The sequence below is a fragment of the Stegostoma tigrinum genome, chromosome 7 (genome assembly GCF_030684315.1).
Source record: "Stegostoma tigrinum isolate sSteTig4 chromosome 7, sSteTig4.hap1, whole genome shotgun sequence".
Classification (NCBI taxonomy): Eukaryota; Metazoa; Chordata; class Chondrichthyes; order Orectolobiformes; family Stegostomatidae; genus Stegostoma; species Stegostoma tigrinum.
In genome coordinates, this window is record NC_081360.1 from 31609285 (window position 1) to 31629615 (window position 20331).

The 20331-nt window shown below is 41.2% G+C and overlaps 1 protein-coding gene across 1 annotated transcript in view; it reads left to right on the forward strand.

Moving 5' to 3' along the window:
* The window catches only part of LOC125453976 (protein boule-like), a 117287-nt gene that overhangs the window by 75956 nt on the left and 21000 nt on the right, over window positions 1-20331 (forward strand). The window contains exons 9-10 of the mRNA XM_048534176.2: window positions 9811-9939; window positions 13904-14002. Of these exons, the coding sequence (XP_048390133.2) occupies window positions 9811-9939; window positions 13904-14002 (228 nt within the window). The remainder of the gene's footprint in view (window positions 1-9810; window positions 9940-13903; window positions 14003-20331) is intronic.

A 20331-nucleotide genomic window follows, 5' to 3' on the forward strand; every position in this document is an offset into this window, starting at 1 on the left:
AGACAAGACACTATACGCCTTCTTAATAACCCGATCAATTAAGGTGGCAACTTCAAGTGCTTTATTGACGTGACCCCAAGATGGCTCTGTTCCTCCAAACTGCTGAGAATCCTGCCATTAACCCTGTATTCTGCATTCAAATTTGACCTTCCAAAAGGAATCACTTCACACTTTTCCAGGTTGAATTCTATCTGCCGCTTGTTTGCCCATCTCTGCATCCTGTCAGTATCCTGTTGCAACCTACAACAGCCCTCCACACTATCCACAACTCCACCAACTTTCTTGTCATCAGCAAATTCACTAGCCCACCCTTCCACTTCCTCATCCAAGTCATTTATAAAGATCACAAAGAGCAGAGGTCCAGGGCAAATTCCTGCGGAACACCGCTGGACATTAAGCTCCAGGCTGAATACTTTACATCTACTACCACTGTATGTCATCTGTTGGACAGCCAATTTTGTATCCAGACAGCCAAATTTCCCTGAATCCCATGCCTCCTTAATTTCTGAATGAGTCTACCATGCAGAACCTTATCAAACGCCTTGCTAAAATCCATAAACGCCACGTCCACTGCTTGACCTTCATCAGTGTGTTTTGTCACATGCTCAAAGAATTCAGTAAGGCTTGTGAGGCATGACCTGCCCCTCACAAAACAATGCTGACTATCTCTAATCAAACTGTGTTTTTCCAAATAATCATAAATACTGTCTCTCAGAATCCTCTCCAATAATTTGCCCACCATAGAAGTAAGACTGACTGACTGCTTATGAATCACAGATTTTTAGTGATGGACAAAGGGGCTATTTGCCCCATTTTATCCTTACTAGATCTCTGAACATTTTGACTTGCTACCAGTTTTGTGCCTTTTGCTCAAACCCCTGCACATTATTTACATTTAAATAATGAAGTGTCCTCTTGAATGCATCATAAGACTATAAGACATAGGAGTGGAAGTAAGGCCGTTCGGCCCATCAAGTCCACTCCGTCATTTAAATCATGGCTGATGGGCATTTCAACTCCACTTCCCTGCACTCTCCCCGTAGCCCTTGATTCCTTCTGAGATCAAGAATTTGTCGATTTCTGCCTTGAAGGCATCCATCGTCCCGGCCTCCACTGCACTTCGTGGCAATGAATTCCACAAGCCCACCACTCTGGCTGAAGAAACGTCATCTCATTTCAGTTTTAAATTTACCCCCTCTAATTTTAAGGCTGTGCCCACAGGTCCTAGTCTCCCCGCCTAATGGAAACAACTTCCTAGCGTCCACCCCTTCTAAACCATACATTATCTTGTAAGTTTCTTTTAGATCTCCCCTCAACCTTCTAAACCCTAATGAGTACAATCCCAGGATCCTTAGCCGTTCATCATACGTTAAACCTACCATTCCAGGGATCATCCGTGTGAATCTCCGCTGGACACGCTCCAGGGCTAGTATGTCCTTCCTGAGGTGTGGGGCCCAAAATTGGACACAGTATTCTAAATGGGGCCTAACTAGAGCTTTATAAAGCCTCAGAAGCACATCGCTGCTTTTATATTCCAACCCTCTTGAGATAAACGACATTACATTTGCTTTCTTAATCACGGACTCTACCTGCAAGTTAACCTTTGGAGAATCCTGGACCAACACTCCCAGATCCCTTTGTACTTCTGCTTTGCGAATTTTCTCACCATTTAGAAAATAATCCATGCCTGTATTCTTTTTTCCAAAGTGCAAAACCTCACATTTACTCTCATTGAATTTCATCAGCCATTTCCTGGACCACTCTCCTAAACTGTCTAAATCTTTCTGCAGCTTCCCTACCTCTTCAGTACTACCTGCCTGACCACCTACTTTTGTATCATCGGCAAACTTCGCCAGAATGCCCCCAGTCCCTTCATCCAGATCATTAATGTATAATGTGAACAGCTGCGGCCTCAACACTGAACCCTGCGGGACACCACTTGTCACCGGTTGCCATTCCGAAAAAGAGCCTTTTATCCCAACTCTCTGCCTTCTGCCAGACAGCCAATCCTCAATCCATGCCAGTAGCTCACCTCAAACACCATGGGCCCTCACCTTGCTCAGCAGCCTCCCATGAGGCACCGTATCAAAGGCCTTTTGGAAGTCTAGAAAGATAACATCTACTGGGTTTCCCTGGTCTAACATACTTGTTACCTCTTCAAAGAATTAAAGCGCTTCAGTTTGCCCAGAACCTTGTACATTATTTGCTTTTAATAATCATCAAATGTCCACTTGAATGCATCAGTTGAATGTACTTCCACTGCTCTTCCAGACGGGGCATTCCATACTATAATTTCTTGCTGTGTGAGAGTTTTCTTTCTCTCCTGGCATTTGCTTCTTTTGTAAGACAGTTTAAAACTGTGTGCTTTGGTTCGCGATATGTTTACATGTTAAAACAGTTTCTTACTAACCACTCTGTCCATAACCGATCTTACTACGATCTGAAGTCCCCACCTGCTTCAAGAAGGCCATCACCATTCTGGTGCCAAAGAAAAATCATGCAGCGTGCCTCAATGATTAGCCCAGTGGCTCTGACCTCCATAATTATGACATGCTTTAAGAGACTAGTCATGACTCAGATCAACTCCAGCCTACCAAATTACCTTGATCTTTTGCAATTTGTGTACTGGAGCAACAGATCCACACTACACACCGTCTTGTTGGACATACAGTCGAAACTGGAATATCTGGATAACGAGATTAACTACATCAGGCTCCTGCTTGTTGACTACAGCTCCACCTTCACCACCATAATTCCAAACAAACTCATCTGTAAACTCCAAGACCTAGGTCTCAGCTCCCCAGTCTGTAACTGGATCCTTGACTCTCTGATCCATAGATCGAAAACAGTAAGAACAGGCGACAACACCTCCTACATCATAATCCTCACTGGTGCCCCACAAAGCTGTATACTTGGCCTCTTACTGTACTGCTCATACACTCTTGACTGTGTGGCCACGTTCCACTCCAGCTGCATTTACAAGTTTGCTGACGATTCACCACTGTTATAAGAGACAAAATACAGGAAAGAAGTTGTGTGATTAGCAGCATAGTGTAAAGGCAACAATCTCTTCCATCAGTGTCAGCAAACTGAAAGAGCTGGTCATTGACTTTAGGAAGTGGGATGCACGGCATGCCCCCTTTTCCATCAGTAGTGCTGAGGTAGAGATGGTCAAGAGCATCAAGTTCCTGGGTGTGATGATCGACAACAATCTGCCCTGGTCCACCCACGTTGACGCAATGGTGAAAAAAACACAACAACTCTCTACTTCCTCAGGCAGCTAAGGAAATTTGGTGTGTCTACAGAGACTTTTACCAATTTTTATACATTTACCACAGAAAGCATTCTATCTGAATGCATCACAGTGTGGCTTGGGACTGCTGTTCCCAAGACTGCAAGAAATTATAGAATATTGTGAACTTAGACCTGTTCATCATGCATACCAGCCTTCCATCCATTGACTTCGTCTGTACTTACTGCTGCCTCGGGAAAGCAGCCAACATAATCAAAGACTCCTCCCACCCAGATTATACTCTCTTCACCCCCTTCTGTTGGGCAGAAGATATAAATGTTTGCATGCACGTCCGAACAGTTTCTTCCCTAGACTTCTGAATGGACCTCTCAAATTTTGAATTTAGTGTTGATCTCACTGTCTATGCACCTTTGCTGCAACTGTAACATTGTATTCTTCGTTCTGTTGTTTTACCCTCTGAACTTTGCTTGGTGTGATCTGCCTGTACTGCATGCAAAACAAAACCTTTCACTGTACCTTGGTATACGGAACAATAATAAATAAATACTTGAGGATTTTGTAAACTTCTAACAAATTTCCTCTTTGCCTTCTGACCGAGTACAGTCCCAACTTTTCCAATCTTTCCTCTGTTCTGAAGTGTCTTATTCTTTGAACTGTTCATGTAAATTATCTTATGCACATTCTGTTGTGCATTCATATCTTTCCTATATTCAGTGCCAATACTATCTGATCAGTATATGTGTTCATCATAACCTCCCAACTCTTGTATTTTGTGCCACGATATATGAATACTGAGGCCTAGAGTACTGCATGCTTTATTAACAGCTTCCTCCACCTATCCTGCGTGCTTTAATTACTTGAGCACGGGTTCCCTGTTCCTGCGCATCCTTTCAAATAACAACCTTTAGTTTGTACTATCTGCCTATATTCTATCCACATGATGCCCTATGCATTGAAGTTCATCTGCCATGTATACAATCCGCTGCAACAGCAGCCTTTCCCACCTCAACCTTCTCCAATACCTATTCAATAAATGCCAGCAAGATAGTTCCACACCATTTTCCTGTAACAAATCATTGCTGACTCCATGTTTTTCTAAATTACAATTAATTCTGTCCTGAATAACTCATAAGTTTTCACAGAAGTTAAACTGATCTGTAATTACTGGGGTGATCTTCACAACATTTTTTGAACAAAGGAATAAGTTTGCAATTCTTCCATCAACCTTACATCCAGGAAAATTGAAAGATAATTAACAATGTCTCTGCAATTTCTGCAGTAATTTCCTTCAATATCCTTAGATGTATTGTATCCTCTCCTCGTACCTATTCAACTAAGTACAAATGGCATATCCAATACTTCATATCAATCTTAAATCCATCTAGTAACTTGATTTTCTTCCACACTCACAGTGGCAGAGGAGGCATCTGCCTTGCAGGTAAAGACAGGTGCAAAGTATGGATTTAACATCTCAGCCATGTGCCTTACCTCTTAAATGTTAGTCTTACTTTTGGTTTCCAATTGGACCTGCTTTTTCTTTTGCCACACTTATACTATTGATGTACTTGTAGAAGACATTGAGATTTTAATTTATGTTAGCTCCTGAACCCTGTTTCATAATGCCTCATTGCTTATTTACCTTTTCAGCTTTTTTCTGAACCTGCTATATTCAGCTTGGTTATATGACCACACATTTCCTTCTTTAGCTGAATTTCTTACATATTTGTCTTCCAGGAAGCTCTGATTTGTTAGTCCAATCTTTCCCTCTTGTGGGTATGTACCTTTACTGTGCCCAAACCCTGTCCTTTTTGAAGATAGCGCATTGTTGAGCCGCTGTTTGTCCATTCACGAGTTTTGCCAAGTTACACTCTGTCCCTGTTTGAAGATCATTTATTTGAATTGTACATAATTGAGGTCCAAGAACTGAAGCCTGTGACACCCCCCGAGTTATAGTTCACCATCCAGATAAGGACCCATGTTTCCTAATGCTTTCTGTCAGTCAGCAAATCCTCTAAACAAGCCAGTAATCACTGGAGTTCAGAAGAATGCAGATGTCTGATTGAGGTGTGCTAAAATGCTAAAGCGGTTTGATAATATGGACGTTAAACAGATGTACCTGCTTGTGGGACGGTCTGGAACTAAAGGTCATAGATAGAGAGTGAGAGGAGGTAGGTTCAGAACTAAGATGAGCAGAAACTACTTAGATTGGATTAGATTTAGCTTTTATTGTGAAGTGTACTCAAGTACAGAAGTATAGGAGTACAGTGAAAAGTGTACAACGTCGCTACACATGGCGCCTTTTTATGTACTAAGTTACCTAGGTACAGAAAAACTTAAGAGAAACAAGAATGAAAAAGTAAAGTATTACTTCATAGAGTAAGTAGAAAAATAAATAAGGTAATAGTTAACACTAAAATCTTTTGTAGTTTCAACTAGGAAAATAAAAGAATAAGTTAAAAGTTTAACAGCCCTTGAGTCTTTCGCACATCTCGCTGTCCAGGAGACCCCAGCTGTCTGTTCTTGTTGCCACTGCCATAGCTGAAACTGCCACCCCTCTGATCTCCCTATAAGCATCGGGAACATGCCTGGGCAGGATCCACTCGCATGCCAAGCCAAGGTACTGCCATGAGGTGCTGGACCTACTGCTGAAAGACCAGCCTGAGAGCTGCCCCAAGACCAGGCCTTCTGTCAGATGATTGTGAATCTGTGGCACTCACTGCCCTGAGTGCAGTAGTGGCAGAATCAATCAACAGATTCAAGAAACAAATAGATATATTTAAGATTTTAAAAAGAGCAGGATAAAGTGCTGGGGGGAGCAAGCAGGAAAGTGGAATTGAGACCAGAATAAGATCATCCATGATCATGCAAAATGGCAGAGCAGGCTTGAAGGGCTGAATTAGCTCCTCTCACTCCTAATTCCGATGTTCCTAAGTTGGAAATGGCTAATATACATATTCATCAGGTAATAGGGAAGGTAAATGGAATGTTGACCTTCATTTTAAAGGAAATAAGTATAAAAATGGGGAGACTTTGAGAAAACTGTACAAGGAACTTGTTAAACCACGGCTGGAGTTTTCATCTCCTTATCTAAAGAAAGATACACTAGGAGACAGTCCAGCGAAGGTTCATGCATTGATCCATTGTTTGGAGGCAGTGTCTTATGAAAAGAGGTTGGGTAGTTTTGGGCTTGTACTCATTGGAATTTAGAAGTATGAGAGGTGACATTCTTGAATCATGCAAGATTCTTATGAGAGTTGAAAAATTATATGCAGAGAGGTTGTACTGCCTCGTGGCAGAGAGTAGGGCGAGGGGGCATAATCCCAGATAAGAGGTCATCCGATTAGGACAGAGATGAGGAGGAATGTCTTCTCTGAGGGTGGTTAATCTGTGGAATTCATTACTGCAGTGCTGTAGTGGCTGGGTCAGTAACTGTATTCAAGACTGTGAATACAGGGAATTTTAATCAGTAAAAGAATTGGGCTGAGTTGCCCGTAGTGCCTAGGGATGTGCAGGCTATGTAGATTAGCCATGGGAAATGCATGGTTACAGGGGTAGGGTAGGGGGTTGGGTCTGGATGGGATGCTGTTCAGAGGGTCGACGTGGACCCTCTGGGTCAAATGAACTGCCTCCACACTAGGGATTCTGTGGATTCTATTCAAATAGCAGCTGATACTAATGACTTGGAGGTGGGGGTTATCTTGTTGCAAAATGATGAATCAAAGAGAATCCAGAAGGATACTTTTCTAATAAATTGAGCAGCATCAAGAGAAATATTCTGCAATGGAAAAGGAATTTTTTGAGATTGTTGCTGGCTCTTGGCCAACTTGAAGTTTATGTCCATCATAAAGAAACGTTACTTTATAATGAACCAAATCATTTAACTTTTGTAGAGAATTTTAAAACTAAAAGTGGTAAACTGTTATCACGGTATCCGTGGAAAGAAAGCCCAGTTCACATTTCAGGTTCAGTGAACCTTTTTCAGAATTTCAGTTCTGAAGAAGGGTCATTGGATCCAAAATTTTAACTCTGCTTTCTCTCCACCGATGATGTCAAACCTACTGAATTTCTCCAGCAGTTTCTATTTCCATTTCAGTTTTCCAACATTCGCAGTTTTTTTGTTTAATATTATTATGAGAGATTATTTTGTTAGAGTTTGTTAATTTGACCTTATGGTAGGTGAATTCTTCATATCATTGGATAAGTTGATAGAACTGCTGGTGTACAATCAAGAATTAATGATGCCAGGATGGTATCGAGATTTACAAAAGGTGGCAAGGAGTTATATAAACCTATGTAAAGAGTGAATGAGAATGAATAAATGTAATTTTATTTGTGTTTTGTTATTTGTGCAATGTTTACATTGTAATGAATCATAGTTGAAATGATATTTCATTTTCCCAAATGTGGAGGCATATTAGAACATAGAACAATACAGCGCAGAAAAGGCCCTTCGGCCCTCGATGTTGCGCCGACCTGTGAACTAATCTAAGCTCCTCCACCTACACTATCCCATATTAGAAGTATATTTTTTGGGGATTGTAAGAATTGGAAAATCGAACTGCTTGGATGGTATTGGGTTGGTTAATGTCACATTTATCAAGTGATTTCTTGGAAAATGTCGAATCAGGAACAACTGTTGAGTTATTCCCTGCTTACTAAAAAAGCAAATCATTTTGAAAAAGGAAGACAATGCAGAGTTCATTGTGGAGTTCAAACCTAGGGGACCTAGGTTTAAGTTGAGACATGGAAGTTTAAAAGGGACCTAAGGGGCACTCTTTCACACCGAAAGTGGTGCATTTATGGAATGAACTGCCCAGATGAAATGGTAGATGCAGGTATAGTTATAACATTTAAAAGACCTTTCGACAGGTGCATGCATAGGAAAGATTTAGTGGGTTTCAGGCCAAATGCAGGCAAATGGGACTAGCTGGGAAGTTCAGTTGGCATGGACGAGTTGGACCGAAAGGTCTGTTTCTGTTCTGTATGACACTAACTCTGTTTATGGACTTATTGGCTTGACAAAGAAACTTGAAGAAAAACCCTAGGGTCCATGTTGATATCCTCTAGACTTCTTGTTTGTGTTTTGACACAAGTGGGAGCTGCTGGCAGGTGAAAGAAAATTGGCGGAATGGAGATAACAAAGTGTGGCGCTGGATGAACACAGCAGGCCAAGCAGCATCTTAGGAGCACAAAAGCTGACTTTTCGGGCCTGGACCCTTCATCAGAAAAGGAGAATGGGGAGAGGATTCTGAAATAAATAGGGAGAGAGGGGGAGGCAGACCGAAGATGGAAAGAGGAGAAGATAGGTGGAGAGGAGAGTATGGGTGGGGAGGTAGGGAGGGGATAGGTCAGCCCGGGGAGGACGGACAGGTCAAGGGGGAGGGATGAGGTTAGTAGGGAGGAAATGGAGGTGCGGCTTGAGGTGGGAAGAGGGGATAGGTGAGAGGAACAACATCTTTTCTGTCATTGTCTGTCTGTTTCTCCTCTTTCTCGCTCTGCCTCTGTCTGATAAAATGTCCCATAAACGATAACAAAATGATCAAGGTATTTTGTGGAAATCTGAGAAAGTTCCAGGAATCAGTATCTCTGAGCTCATGAATTCTGAAACCTGAACTGTTAACTCAATCTAAAGACTGAAGCCTTAATTGACCTTTCATCTGAACTAAGTCTTCCATCGATAGTAGGAACTGCAAATGCTGCAGATTCTGAGATAACAACGTGTAGAACCGGACGAACACAACAGGCCAAGCAGCATTAGAGGAGCAAGAAGGTTGACGTTTTGTGCCTAGACCCTTCTTCACAAGGGTCTTGGCCCAAAACACCAGCCTTCCTGCTCCTCCAATGCTGCTTGGCCTGCTGTGTCCGCCCAGCTCCACACCTTGTTATCTCAGGTCTTCCATCACTGTTCAGCTGACAGCAATATGATCTCATCAACAGGAAACTGACAGAACTAGAAGAAGTCACCCATTCTCCCCTCCTAATTTAGACTTTTGAACCACAAGGCTGTTTTTCTCCCTCCGCATCAATTATACCTCTGCAGTGCTCTATGTTGCCCTGTCTCTATATGAATGCATGTGTTACGATTAAGGCAGTATCATTTAATTCTGTAGCACAGAAGCTTAGTTGATAACCGATTTTGCCACTTATTTTGTTCTAGATAACAGTAATGAAGAGAAATAAATTTACCATTTTGACGATTATATTTGATATAGCTGGTGAAGTTGGGCTTGATTTTCAGCGCAATACTGTGATCAGAGTCACAACAGAATGTGTTAGATGCAAATGAAGGATTTAAAGACCTAATTGATAATGTGTTTTGACATTTGAAAAACATAAGGACTGTGTACTTCCATAAATGTATATTCGTTAGTTCAAAGTTCAAACTATTCCTTTTGTCAGCTGTGCTTTATTATTTTAGTGATAGAAAAGGATTGATTCTTGTGTCACATTGCCTTATACGCACATACAAACAATTTCTTAAAACTTTTCCAAGCATGTAGAATGATGTGTAACTTCGTAATTTTTTTGTGTGTTATTTATATTATTTGTTTCATCAGTCACCAGCATCTACAGCTTCTGTGTTGTACCTCCAACCATCTGAGATAATATATCAACCAGTGGAAATGCCTCAAGATGGTGGGTGTGCACCTCCTCCACTTCCAATGATGGAAGCCTCAATGCCAGAGGTAAAATCAATGAATTGGTTCACCAAAGGAAATCTCATTACATTATTTGTTTTTATCTTATTAACAATTGATTCAGTATAGCTTTCTTCTTGCTATTTTCTCTGTAACTGTAAGTAAACTGCTCATGATCAAATAGAACTTAACACTGATGCCTTTGTATTGTTCTTTGTTTTGGCTTCCAGCTTTGTTTTTTTTCTGTCTATGTTCTTTTATTTTCTTATCTTCCACATTTGTCAGTAGGGTTTTTTCTTAGTTACGACCAGAGAATCAGATGTTCTCCATTCCATGAAGGAGAATGAAATAGTTGGGTTTTGTCATATTAACCCTGTGCCCACATTATACTGCATTACAGTTTACTGGAGCTTGCATTGTAAGTGACTTGAGCTTGTGCCAGCATAGACTCAAGCTTGGTATTGGGAATGTAATAAATTGTCCTACCTTTTCATATTTGATTATTGACCCTCTTAGTGCCAAGAGCGCTGAAGTTCTTCAGCTCACAGACTAATTACATCCATATAGACCAGAAGGTCTACACATTTCAACCTGTTGAAGATTTACTAAATGAATCTTTCTTATTTAAATGCTGCCCCCAGATAATTTATTGCAGTATCCAAGAAGTCTTGTTTCAAGTGCAATTTCAGGTTTGATGCACATGTATTTTCATTTCAATATAGACAATAGGTGCTGGAGTAGGCCCTTCGGCCCTTCGAGCCAGCACCACCATTCATTATGATCATGGCTGATCATCCACAATCAGTATCCTGTTCCTGCCTTATCCCCATAACCCTTGATTCCACTATCGTTAAGAGCTCTATCTATCTCTTTCCAGAGAGTTGGCCTCCACTGCCTTCTGGGGCAGAGCATTCCATATATCCACCACTCTCTGGGTGAAGAAGTTTTTCCTCAACTCTCTTCTAAATGGCCTACCCCTTATTTTGAAACTGTGTCCTCTAGTTCTGGACTCACCCATCAGCAGAAACATGCTTTCTGCCTCCAGAGTGTCCAATCCCTTAATAATCTTAAACGCCTCAATCAGATCCCCTCTCATCCTTCTAAACTCAAGTGTATACAAGCCCAGTCGCTCCAATCTTTAATTTCCTCCCTCATTTTTAGACCCATGCTCAGGCATAAGTTTGGACCTTAAGTTTTCCCAGCCCATGAAAATGACCCAATAAAAGGAAAAGTGAGGCACTTAGCTTCATTGTCAATAATGCTTTGACTTCGTCAGCCAGCTTCACTGACTCCAATTCCATGCCTTATGTGAAAATGCATCTTTCTTGTTTTCCCTGATGTATTAATTCACTTGTGGATTTCAGCTGAGAGATTAACCCCACTTTGACAGGTGGGAGAGGGTCGTGAAGTATAAAAATTGGAGCTGGGTTTCCAATCTATCATGTACCATGCCAGCATTTATGTGCCCTTGGGTTATGTGGTGTGCATATATCTCATCTGGAAATGGGACTTCAATTTGAATCATGCTCACAATTACAGACCTCTGCATTTTTAGTAGACCAGTCTTTGTGCTGATGCTCTGATTTTCTGCCATAGCTACCGTACCCACTTCTTGCATTCCCTGTAGAAGTGCTTCCACTTTAGTGCACTATAAACTGTACGGTTCAAGTCGTATTTCTCCACAAAGTCTCATCATTGCCTTGAATAAATGCATCATTTTGTTCACTACTTTCCTGGTTAACCATACAAACTTCAATAACATGAAATCCATCCTCAACTGACAGCCAGAGTCATAGCAAAGTTGAAGTGTAAACTTTATATTTCTGAGAGTGTCTCCTCGACAGTTCAGCCTAGAATTAACTTCTATTCTGGGTCTCCGTGGTTGCACGTCTCCGCTAACTAATATTAACTTCTAATACAGGAATCTGTTCACTTCCATTCGCTGGATGCAGCTTCTAACTTTGCCCACTCTATAGTGGTGTTCTTCCTACGGCTGAAATGTGCATGAAATGCTTCGTGAGTTCTTCACATGAAAATATATCTTCATTAATCCTGTCTGATGAAACTTTCATTATTGATCCTTTCCCTGAGGAGGTGGGGAAGCAGCAGAAAGATTTAGACAGTTTAGGAGAGTGGTCCAGGAAATGGCTGATGAAATTCAATGTGAGTAAATGTGAGGTTTTGCATTTTGTAAAAAAGAATACAGGCATGAACTATTTTCTAAATGGTGAGAAAATTCGCAAAGCAGAAATACAAAGGGATCTGGGAGTGTTGGTCCAGTATTCTCTAAAGGTTAACTTGCAGGTAGAGTCCGTGATTAAGAAAGCGAATGTAATGTTGTCGTTTATCTCAAGAGGGTTGGAATATAAAAGCAGCGATGTGCTTCTGAGGCTTTATAAAGCTCTAGTTAGGCCCCATTTAGAATACTGTGTCCAATTTTGGGCCCCACACCTCAGGAAGGACATACTAGCCCTGGAGCGTGTCCAGCGGAGATTCACACGGATGATCCCTGGAATGGTAGGTTTAATGTATGATGAACGGCTAAGGATCCTGGGATTGTACTCATTAGGGTTTAGAAGGTTGAGGGGAGATCTTAAAGAAACTTACAAGATAATGTATGGTTTAGAAGGGGTGGACGCTAGGAAGTTGTTTCCGTTAGGCGGGGAGACTAGGACCTGTGGGCGCAGCCTTAAAATTAGAGGGGGTAAATTTAAAACTGAAATGAGATGACATTTCTTCAGCCAGAGAGTGGTGGGCTTGTGGAATTCATTGCCACGGAGTGCAGTGGAGGCCGTGACGTTGGATGCCTTCAAGGCAGAGATCGACAAATTCTTGATCTCACAAGGAATCAAGGGCTACGGGGAGAGTGCAGGGAAGTGGAGTTGAAATGCCCATCTGCCATGATTTAAATGGCGGAGTGGACTTGATGGGCCGAACGGCCTTACTTCCACTCTATGCCTTAGGGTCTTATGGACAAGGATGTTTTCTATCTACTGTCAATGGCATACAGAAGGGTACTGACCTGTTCTTTTTTAAGCTTTATTGTAAGTCTCAGCTTAGTTAGGCATATTGTAAACCTTGTGAACAATAGTTCAGCAGCTTTTCAGCCTCATTTAGCGCTGCTTTGCTTTCAAAGCATTCCAGTGAGAGCAAGGTGTTCCCCATTGGTTCATTTTATTGTAGACATACTTCTCATTTTTTTCTTATCCTGATAGATCTTTTATGTTTCTGTTACTTGTGCTATCTTATATGTGCTGCCACTGTCTGTTATCACTGCCTGTGACTCATGTTTAGTTACATCCAGGATTGGGGTTGACGAACTGCAAGTAGCCTGGGGTGTCAGTAGACATTACCTTTCATTTAACATCATATTCTAATGATATGAAAGGCAAGACTTTAGACAAACCTTCTACGTAGAATTGGCCACCAGTTGTTCTGGTGGTCACATGATTTTCTGTCATTGTAGACTATCCAAATATGAATTAATATTAACTCTTTACATTAGACACCAAGCACTAATTCTGAGCTCTTATTTTTTGTTGGTTGATTGCCAAGTTTGGACCACCAAAGCTCTGGACTTCTCCACCCTCTGACTCAAGAAGTATGCCATCACTGAGTTAAGACTAATTCTCTAGAGTTCACTAGAGGTTGCAGAGTTCATGTAGAGTTGAACTGAGGTGGTATTTGTGTACTACTCAATACTATCTCATAAACTTTTCTTTCAATTTATGGTCTTGTGCCATTTTCTGGGTTTCTGAAGTGAAATTTAGAGCTCCAAATATTTGATGACCAAAAATAATATGGTCTTGGGATTCTGGGGTGGTAATGTTATTTTATTACATTTTTAGACAGTAACATTTAAAATCACATTTACAATTTTCATCCTGTTTTGAGTGATGGCTTTTGAAAATGTACTTAATTTAGTTAGAGGAAATAAGGAGTTTTATGAGCAAACACACTTTTTTGTCGAGTCATTACTAGTGTATAGTGAAAAAATCTTATTGCTTCCTAGCCCTATGCAGATCACAGTGTTCAAGCACCCTATCATCAGGTTTACGCCCAAAGTCCAATGGCAGTGGCAGCCCCTGTGATGCAGCAAGAACAAGTAAAGGTAGGAGCTTTTTTTTGTAGGTCTTGGGTATTCTGTTTTCCCCCATGAAACTGCCAGTGAACATGAGAAAAAAAAGGTTATATTTGGGCTATTTCTTCTTCCTTCACACATCAAGAATTTGCAATAATGACAGTCAGTTCTTGCTGTGGAGAGAACTCTTGAGGTGTGCACTATTGGTTAGATCTTATTATCACTTTTCAATGTGGGAAAAGTTTTTGTCATAACTTGCTGGAAGTGGACTTGTTGGGCAGGCTGTACATTAGTAACAACATGTCCTGAAAATGTCATTATATTTCAGCACGCTCTGTCTGATGTAATGCCAACATGGGTTTGCTTTTGTAATCTTATTGATTGTCAGCACTCAATTATGAGATCTTTTACTTCGCTAATTATTTATCTCCTGCTTTATTGGAATTCGTTATGGGTAATTAACTGTGGGTAACATTGTTTAATGTTTACATAAAATCTAAAGTGCTGGAGAAACTCCACAGGTCCGGCAACATCTATAGAGAGAAAAATAAAGTTTACACTTCAAGTTTGCTATGACTCTTTGACTGTTTTATACTTGTTTTCTTTTACTGAAATTGGTGAAAAGGGGAAAATAACACGTGTATTTCACAGTTTTGTGTCCATTTTGATGATGTCCTAAAAATGAGACACTGTAGGGAGTCCTGATGCTGGACAGTAAGTATCATTTTTCCAAGTAATTTTTTTAAGCAAGGCTAATGTGCCACTTTCAAAAAGCATAATAAAGGTAATCACAACTACTGACCTATTATTCTTAGCTCCATTCCATATAAAATATTGAAACTGTTTAGCTGGAATAAACGTGAGTACCATCTTTACTAGTAAACAGCAATCAATATGTCATATGGTCAAATATTATAAGAGCATTGGTTATCACAAGATTAAAAAAAATTGTGCCAACTTCCTGAATCCTTTCACATGGATCATAAGCTCTCACCTGTTATCTTCTGTTAGGTCCAGCAGCTGATCATGCTGATTGTTGAGGTGGCTGTGCTCTTTCTTATCCTCCATCCTAATGCCACAGACAGTAACACCACAAATGATAAGCTGGTATAGCTTATTGAGGGTAAATAGGATAAGAAGCAGTTTGAGAGCTGGAAATTCTTGTAATAATTCAGACAGCACCCTGGCACTTAACCAATGATGTAATTACTTGTTGAGTGTCAGTTGAAATATTGCTTCAGTAGTTTTGAGAGACCAATCTGCCAGGTTCGACTCTTGGATTAGAATGATATTGACTGCTTGTACTGTCTTTTGCATGTATTCACAAAACTTATGTCAGGTTATCTCATCCAGCTGAAAACAGTCAGTGGAGCAAAAACAGAAATTGTTAGCGAAACCCAGCAAGTCTGGCAGTACTTGTGGAGAGAAAGTAGAGTTAATATTTGGGGTCCTATGAACTTACTTCAGAACTGAACTTCACTGGTAAATTGCAGTCATGCCACACAAGTGCCTGACGATGCTTGTCTTTAACAAGTGGCAATCTCAACATCTTCCAGTGATATTCAATAGCATTACCATCACTGTCACCCGTGTCCACCATCCTATCAAGCATTCTAATGTGCCAAAAGCATAACAAAGGTAATCACAACTATCAATCTTTTTGTGTTAACTCCATTCCATATAAAATATTTTTTTGACAGCTTGTCATTTTTAAAGTTTGTGACTTGCTGCAATTTAAATTATTTAAATGAGCCACAACATGTTGCTCAACCCAGAACTGTGCAAAGCAGAACAAGAGCACTGAGACGGAGTCTTCAAATGAAATGGATACCCAAAATGCACAATCTGCCGTTACCTCCGGAACAAACCACAACAGGCAGACACAACTCAACCAGACTCACTAGTCATCCTTTCATACATCAACGACCTTTTAGAGATGACCACAAGATTACTCAGACCTGTAAGTATTGGAGTAGTCCACAAACTGACAACCATCCTGCAACAGCTACTGATGAACGTAAAGGATGCCATACCAATTACCAGCAAAACTGGGGTAATATAAAAAAAACCATGCAAGGACTGTGAGAAACACTACAAAGGCCAAACTGGAAGAAAATTGACTATACAGAGCATGAACACCAACTAGCCACCAAGAGAGACAATCAGTTCTCACTTGTCTTGCTACTAACAGACAATGAGGAGCACAATTCGACTGGGACAACATGTCCGTAATTGCACAAGCCAAACAGAGACATGACAGGGAATTCCTGGAGGCCTGGTATTCCAATCAGAACTCCATGAACAAACACATTGAATTAGACCCTGTGTACAAACCACTGAGAAACAAAACCAGAAGTAATAGCAACCACCCCAGCAGACCGAGGCATATAAGTAACAAGCGGGACAGAATACCGACACTTCACCAGAGGCGCACTGATAATGTTACCTAGCAGGGTGACGAAGCATTTGCAACCAAACCCACCAGCTCAGCGAGCATTTCTACAACCTCAACTACTCAAGTCTGTTCATATGATTGTACTCACTGCTTCCTGAATCCACTCTTGTAAACCTCCTCTGTGTCCTTGCCAAAGCTGTCATGTCTAGAATTAAACATTAAGAACAGAAAAAAGTAGCAGGAGAAGGCCATTTGACCCTTAAAGCCTGCTCCACCATTCAGTGTGATCATGACTGATCATCCACTCAGTACCCTATTCTTGCTCTCTTTCTTTCCCCAATACCCTTTGATTCCTTTAGCCTTAAGAACTAGATCAAGTTGGCTTTTGAAAACATTGTGTTTTGGCCTCAACTGCATTTTGTAGCAGAGAGTTCCAACGACTCACCACTCTCTGGATGGAGAAACTTTTCCTGATCACAATCTTAATTGGCTTGTCATGTACCCTTAGATTGAGGCACTGGTTCAAGATTCTCTGGTCATCAGGAACATCCTTCCTTCGTTTACCCTGTCTAGCATGGTTAGAATTTTACAGATATGTGTGAGAGCTGCCTCATTCTTTTAAACACCTCATCAGTCCTCAGGAGCCTGGTAAACCTTAATTTTGCATTTCCTTAATGGCCAGAACATCCTTCCTTACATTGGGAAACTAAATCTGCACAGAATATTCCAGGTATGGTTTTAAGACACTGTACAGGCATCCACACTGCTGTATTTTAATCCTTTTGCTACGAAGGCCAACATGCCTTTTGCCCTCTTCACAATGTGCTATAGATGCATGCTTACTTTTAGCAACTAGTGGACAAGGACCCCCAGGTCCCATTACACCACCCCCTATCCAATCTATCACCATTCAGATAAGTGGATAACTTCACATTATCCACATTATACTTCATTTGCCATGCATTTGTCCATTCAGCTTGTCCAAGTCACACTGAAGCATCTCTACCTAATAGCGTTGCGTTCTGTAAAAACTTGAAGAAAATATATTTGATAATAATTACAGATATAATGTGAAGAGTTGCAGTACCCTACTAGTCACTGGTGCCACTCAGACAAAAAACTTGTTTGATCCTACTTTGTTTCCTGTCTGCTAATCAGTTCCCTATCCATGTAAGCGCACTCTGCCCAATCCCATATGCTTTAATTTTACATTTCTCTCTTATTGCTTTGTATGTGCGAATTGTACACAAAACTCTAAATAGTGTTGTATGTAGATTTAGCATAACTTGCTGGCCTTGTATGCCAATTTTCTGTTTCTGAAACTTAAGTATTCCAGATGGCTTATTGACTGCTTTGTGTATTGCCGTTCCACCACCAAACATGAGGCCTCAATTATTTAAAATCAGTGTAAATGGCTTGGATGAAAATATGAATATATGGTTGCTAAATTTGATGATGATACACAGAAAGAGAGGAAAGCAAGTTACCAAAAAGGCATAAAATGTCTGCAAATGTTAAGCAAATAATGGGTAGAAATTCAAGTTGGTGCATAATGTGGAATAATGTTCCACTAGTCTAATTTGGCAGGTAATATATAAAAGGAGCATGTTATCTAAATGAAGTGAGACTGCAGACCTCTGAAACACGTGGAAATGTGCAGGCATTAACAGCACCCAGCAAACCTCAAGCCCAAAAACTCTAGCACCAGACCAGCTCAGACACTTCCAATCTGTTATGTACTGTTTCTAGATTAGAATTGGGAGCACAATCTGGTGAGCACATCACCAGACATCTCTGCAGCAGGTTGAGAAAGAAATGTCTCAAGTCACTGACACTCAAGAGGATGGCTAGTGACCAGACACCTGCTCATGTCTTGGCAGAATACAATCCTATTGTTTTGACATTTGTTGATTTAGCCAAAGTGCACAGACTGATACAGCAGGCAGGCCTGCCAGAGGCATTCAGTAAACTGGAACAAAGAAGTCGACTGACATTATTAGTACCATGGTAGTTCTGGCAATGTGTCTTTTGCCTCTCCGTGAAGAGCTTGATGAAACATCGCATTCTAATGTCGTCACCATAGAGGTTCAGCATAAGTTAGTAAGAACTAGGAACAGGAGTAAGCCAGCTGGCCCCTGAAGCCTGCCCCGCCATTTAATAAGATCGCTTTGAGACTCAGCTCCACTTACCTGCCCACTCACCATAGCCCCTAATTATTTTACTGTTCAAAAATTTATCTAGCCTTGCCTTAAAAACATTCAGTGAGTTAGCTTCAACTGCCTCACTGGGCAGGGAATTCCACAGATTCACAACCCTTTGGGTGAAGAAGTCCCTCATGACCTCAGTCCTACATCTGCTTCCCTTTATTTTGAGGGGCTGCCCTCCAGTCCTAGTTTTACCTGCTAGCGGAAACAACCTTACTACCTTCACTTATGTATTCCCTTCATAATCTTATATGTTTCTGTACGATCTCCCTTCATTCTTCTGAATTCCAATGAATATAATCCCAGTCTACTCAGTCTCTCCTCATTATCCAACCCTCTCAACTCTGGAGTCAACCGAGTGCATCTCCTCTGCACCCCTTCCAGTGCTAGTATATCTCTTCTCAAGTAAGGAGACCAAAACTGCACACGGTCTCCAGATGTGGCCTCACCAGGACCCTATACAGCTGCAGCATTAGTTTTTAAACTCCATCCCTCTAGAAATGGCAGTCAAAATTCCATTTGCCTTTTTAATTACCCGCTGCACCTACAATCCTATTTTTAGCGATTCATGCACAAGGACACCCAAGTCTCTCTGCACACAGTGTGCTGCACTTTTTTACCATTTAAAACATAGTCCATTTTGCTGTTATTCCTACCAAAATGGATGACCTCACACTTATCAACATTGAACTCCATCTGCCAGACCTTTGCCCACTCACTCAGACTATCTGTATCCCTCTGCAGACTTTCAGTGTCTTCCAAACACTTTGCTCTACCACTCACCTTAGTGTCATCTGCAAATTTTGACCTTAGTCCCCAACTCCAAACCGTCTATGTAAATCGTAAACAGTTGCGGTTCCAACACTGATCCCTGAGGCACACCACTAGCCACTGACCGCTAACCAGAAAAACACCCATTTACCCATACTCTTTGCTTTCTACTGACCAATTAATCTTCTGCCCACGCTGATACATTACCTGTATTACCGTGCAACTTTATCTTATGTAGCAGCCTTTGATGTGACACCTTGTCAAATGCCTTCTGGAAATCCAGGTACACCACATCCACAGGTTCCCCATTGTCCACCATGCAAGTAATGTCGTCACAGAATTCCACCAAATTAGTTAAGCATGACCTACCTTTCATGAATCCATGCTGGGTGTTCCCAATGGGACAATTTATATCCAGATGTCTTGCTCAGCATTTTCCCCACTACCAAAGTTAAGCTAACTGGCCGAAGCTAAAAGGCAAGAGGGAGACCAGAAACCAACCTCAACCTTATTCCAGATTCCCCTTGCTCTTAGGAGGACGGGTGACAGCAAGTACCAATAGTGAGTCAGAGCGACACGTAAGACTCCCAAAAAGTATATCTTGGAGCACTCCTGATGTATCAAACCCCTCCACCTCTTCCTGTCTGTGATACAAAAGCCTGCAGAAGATGCAAGTAAATAAGGGTGAGCCACATCTGGGCAGGACATTCTCAGCAGGCTTGGGCCCATCTACGTGCAAATGCAATCTGGGGGATGACTGTCTGTCTTCCAAGCCAGAGGACCAACCACAGTGTAGCTTCCTGCATGCCATTTGCAGATGTTGTGACGTAGACTGATTGTGGTTACATAGATGGCATGGATGACATTTCATTGTAAATAATGTTACACTTCCGTAAATGTATGCACACTTGCTCTCTTAAAATGTATAAAATAGTATCTTTATCACTGTTAGACCTGGTTAATCCACACCCAAATGAGAGATGAGCAGC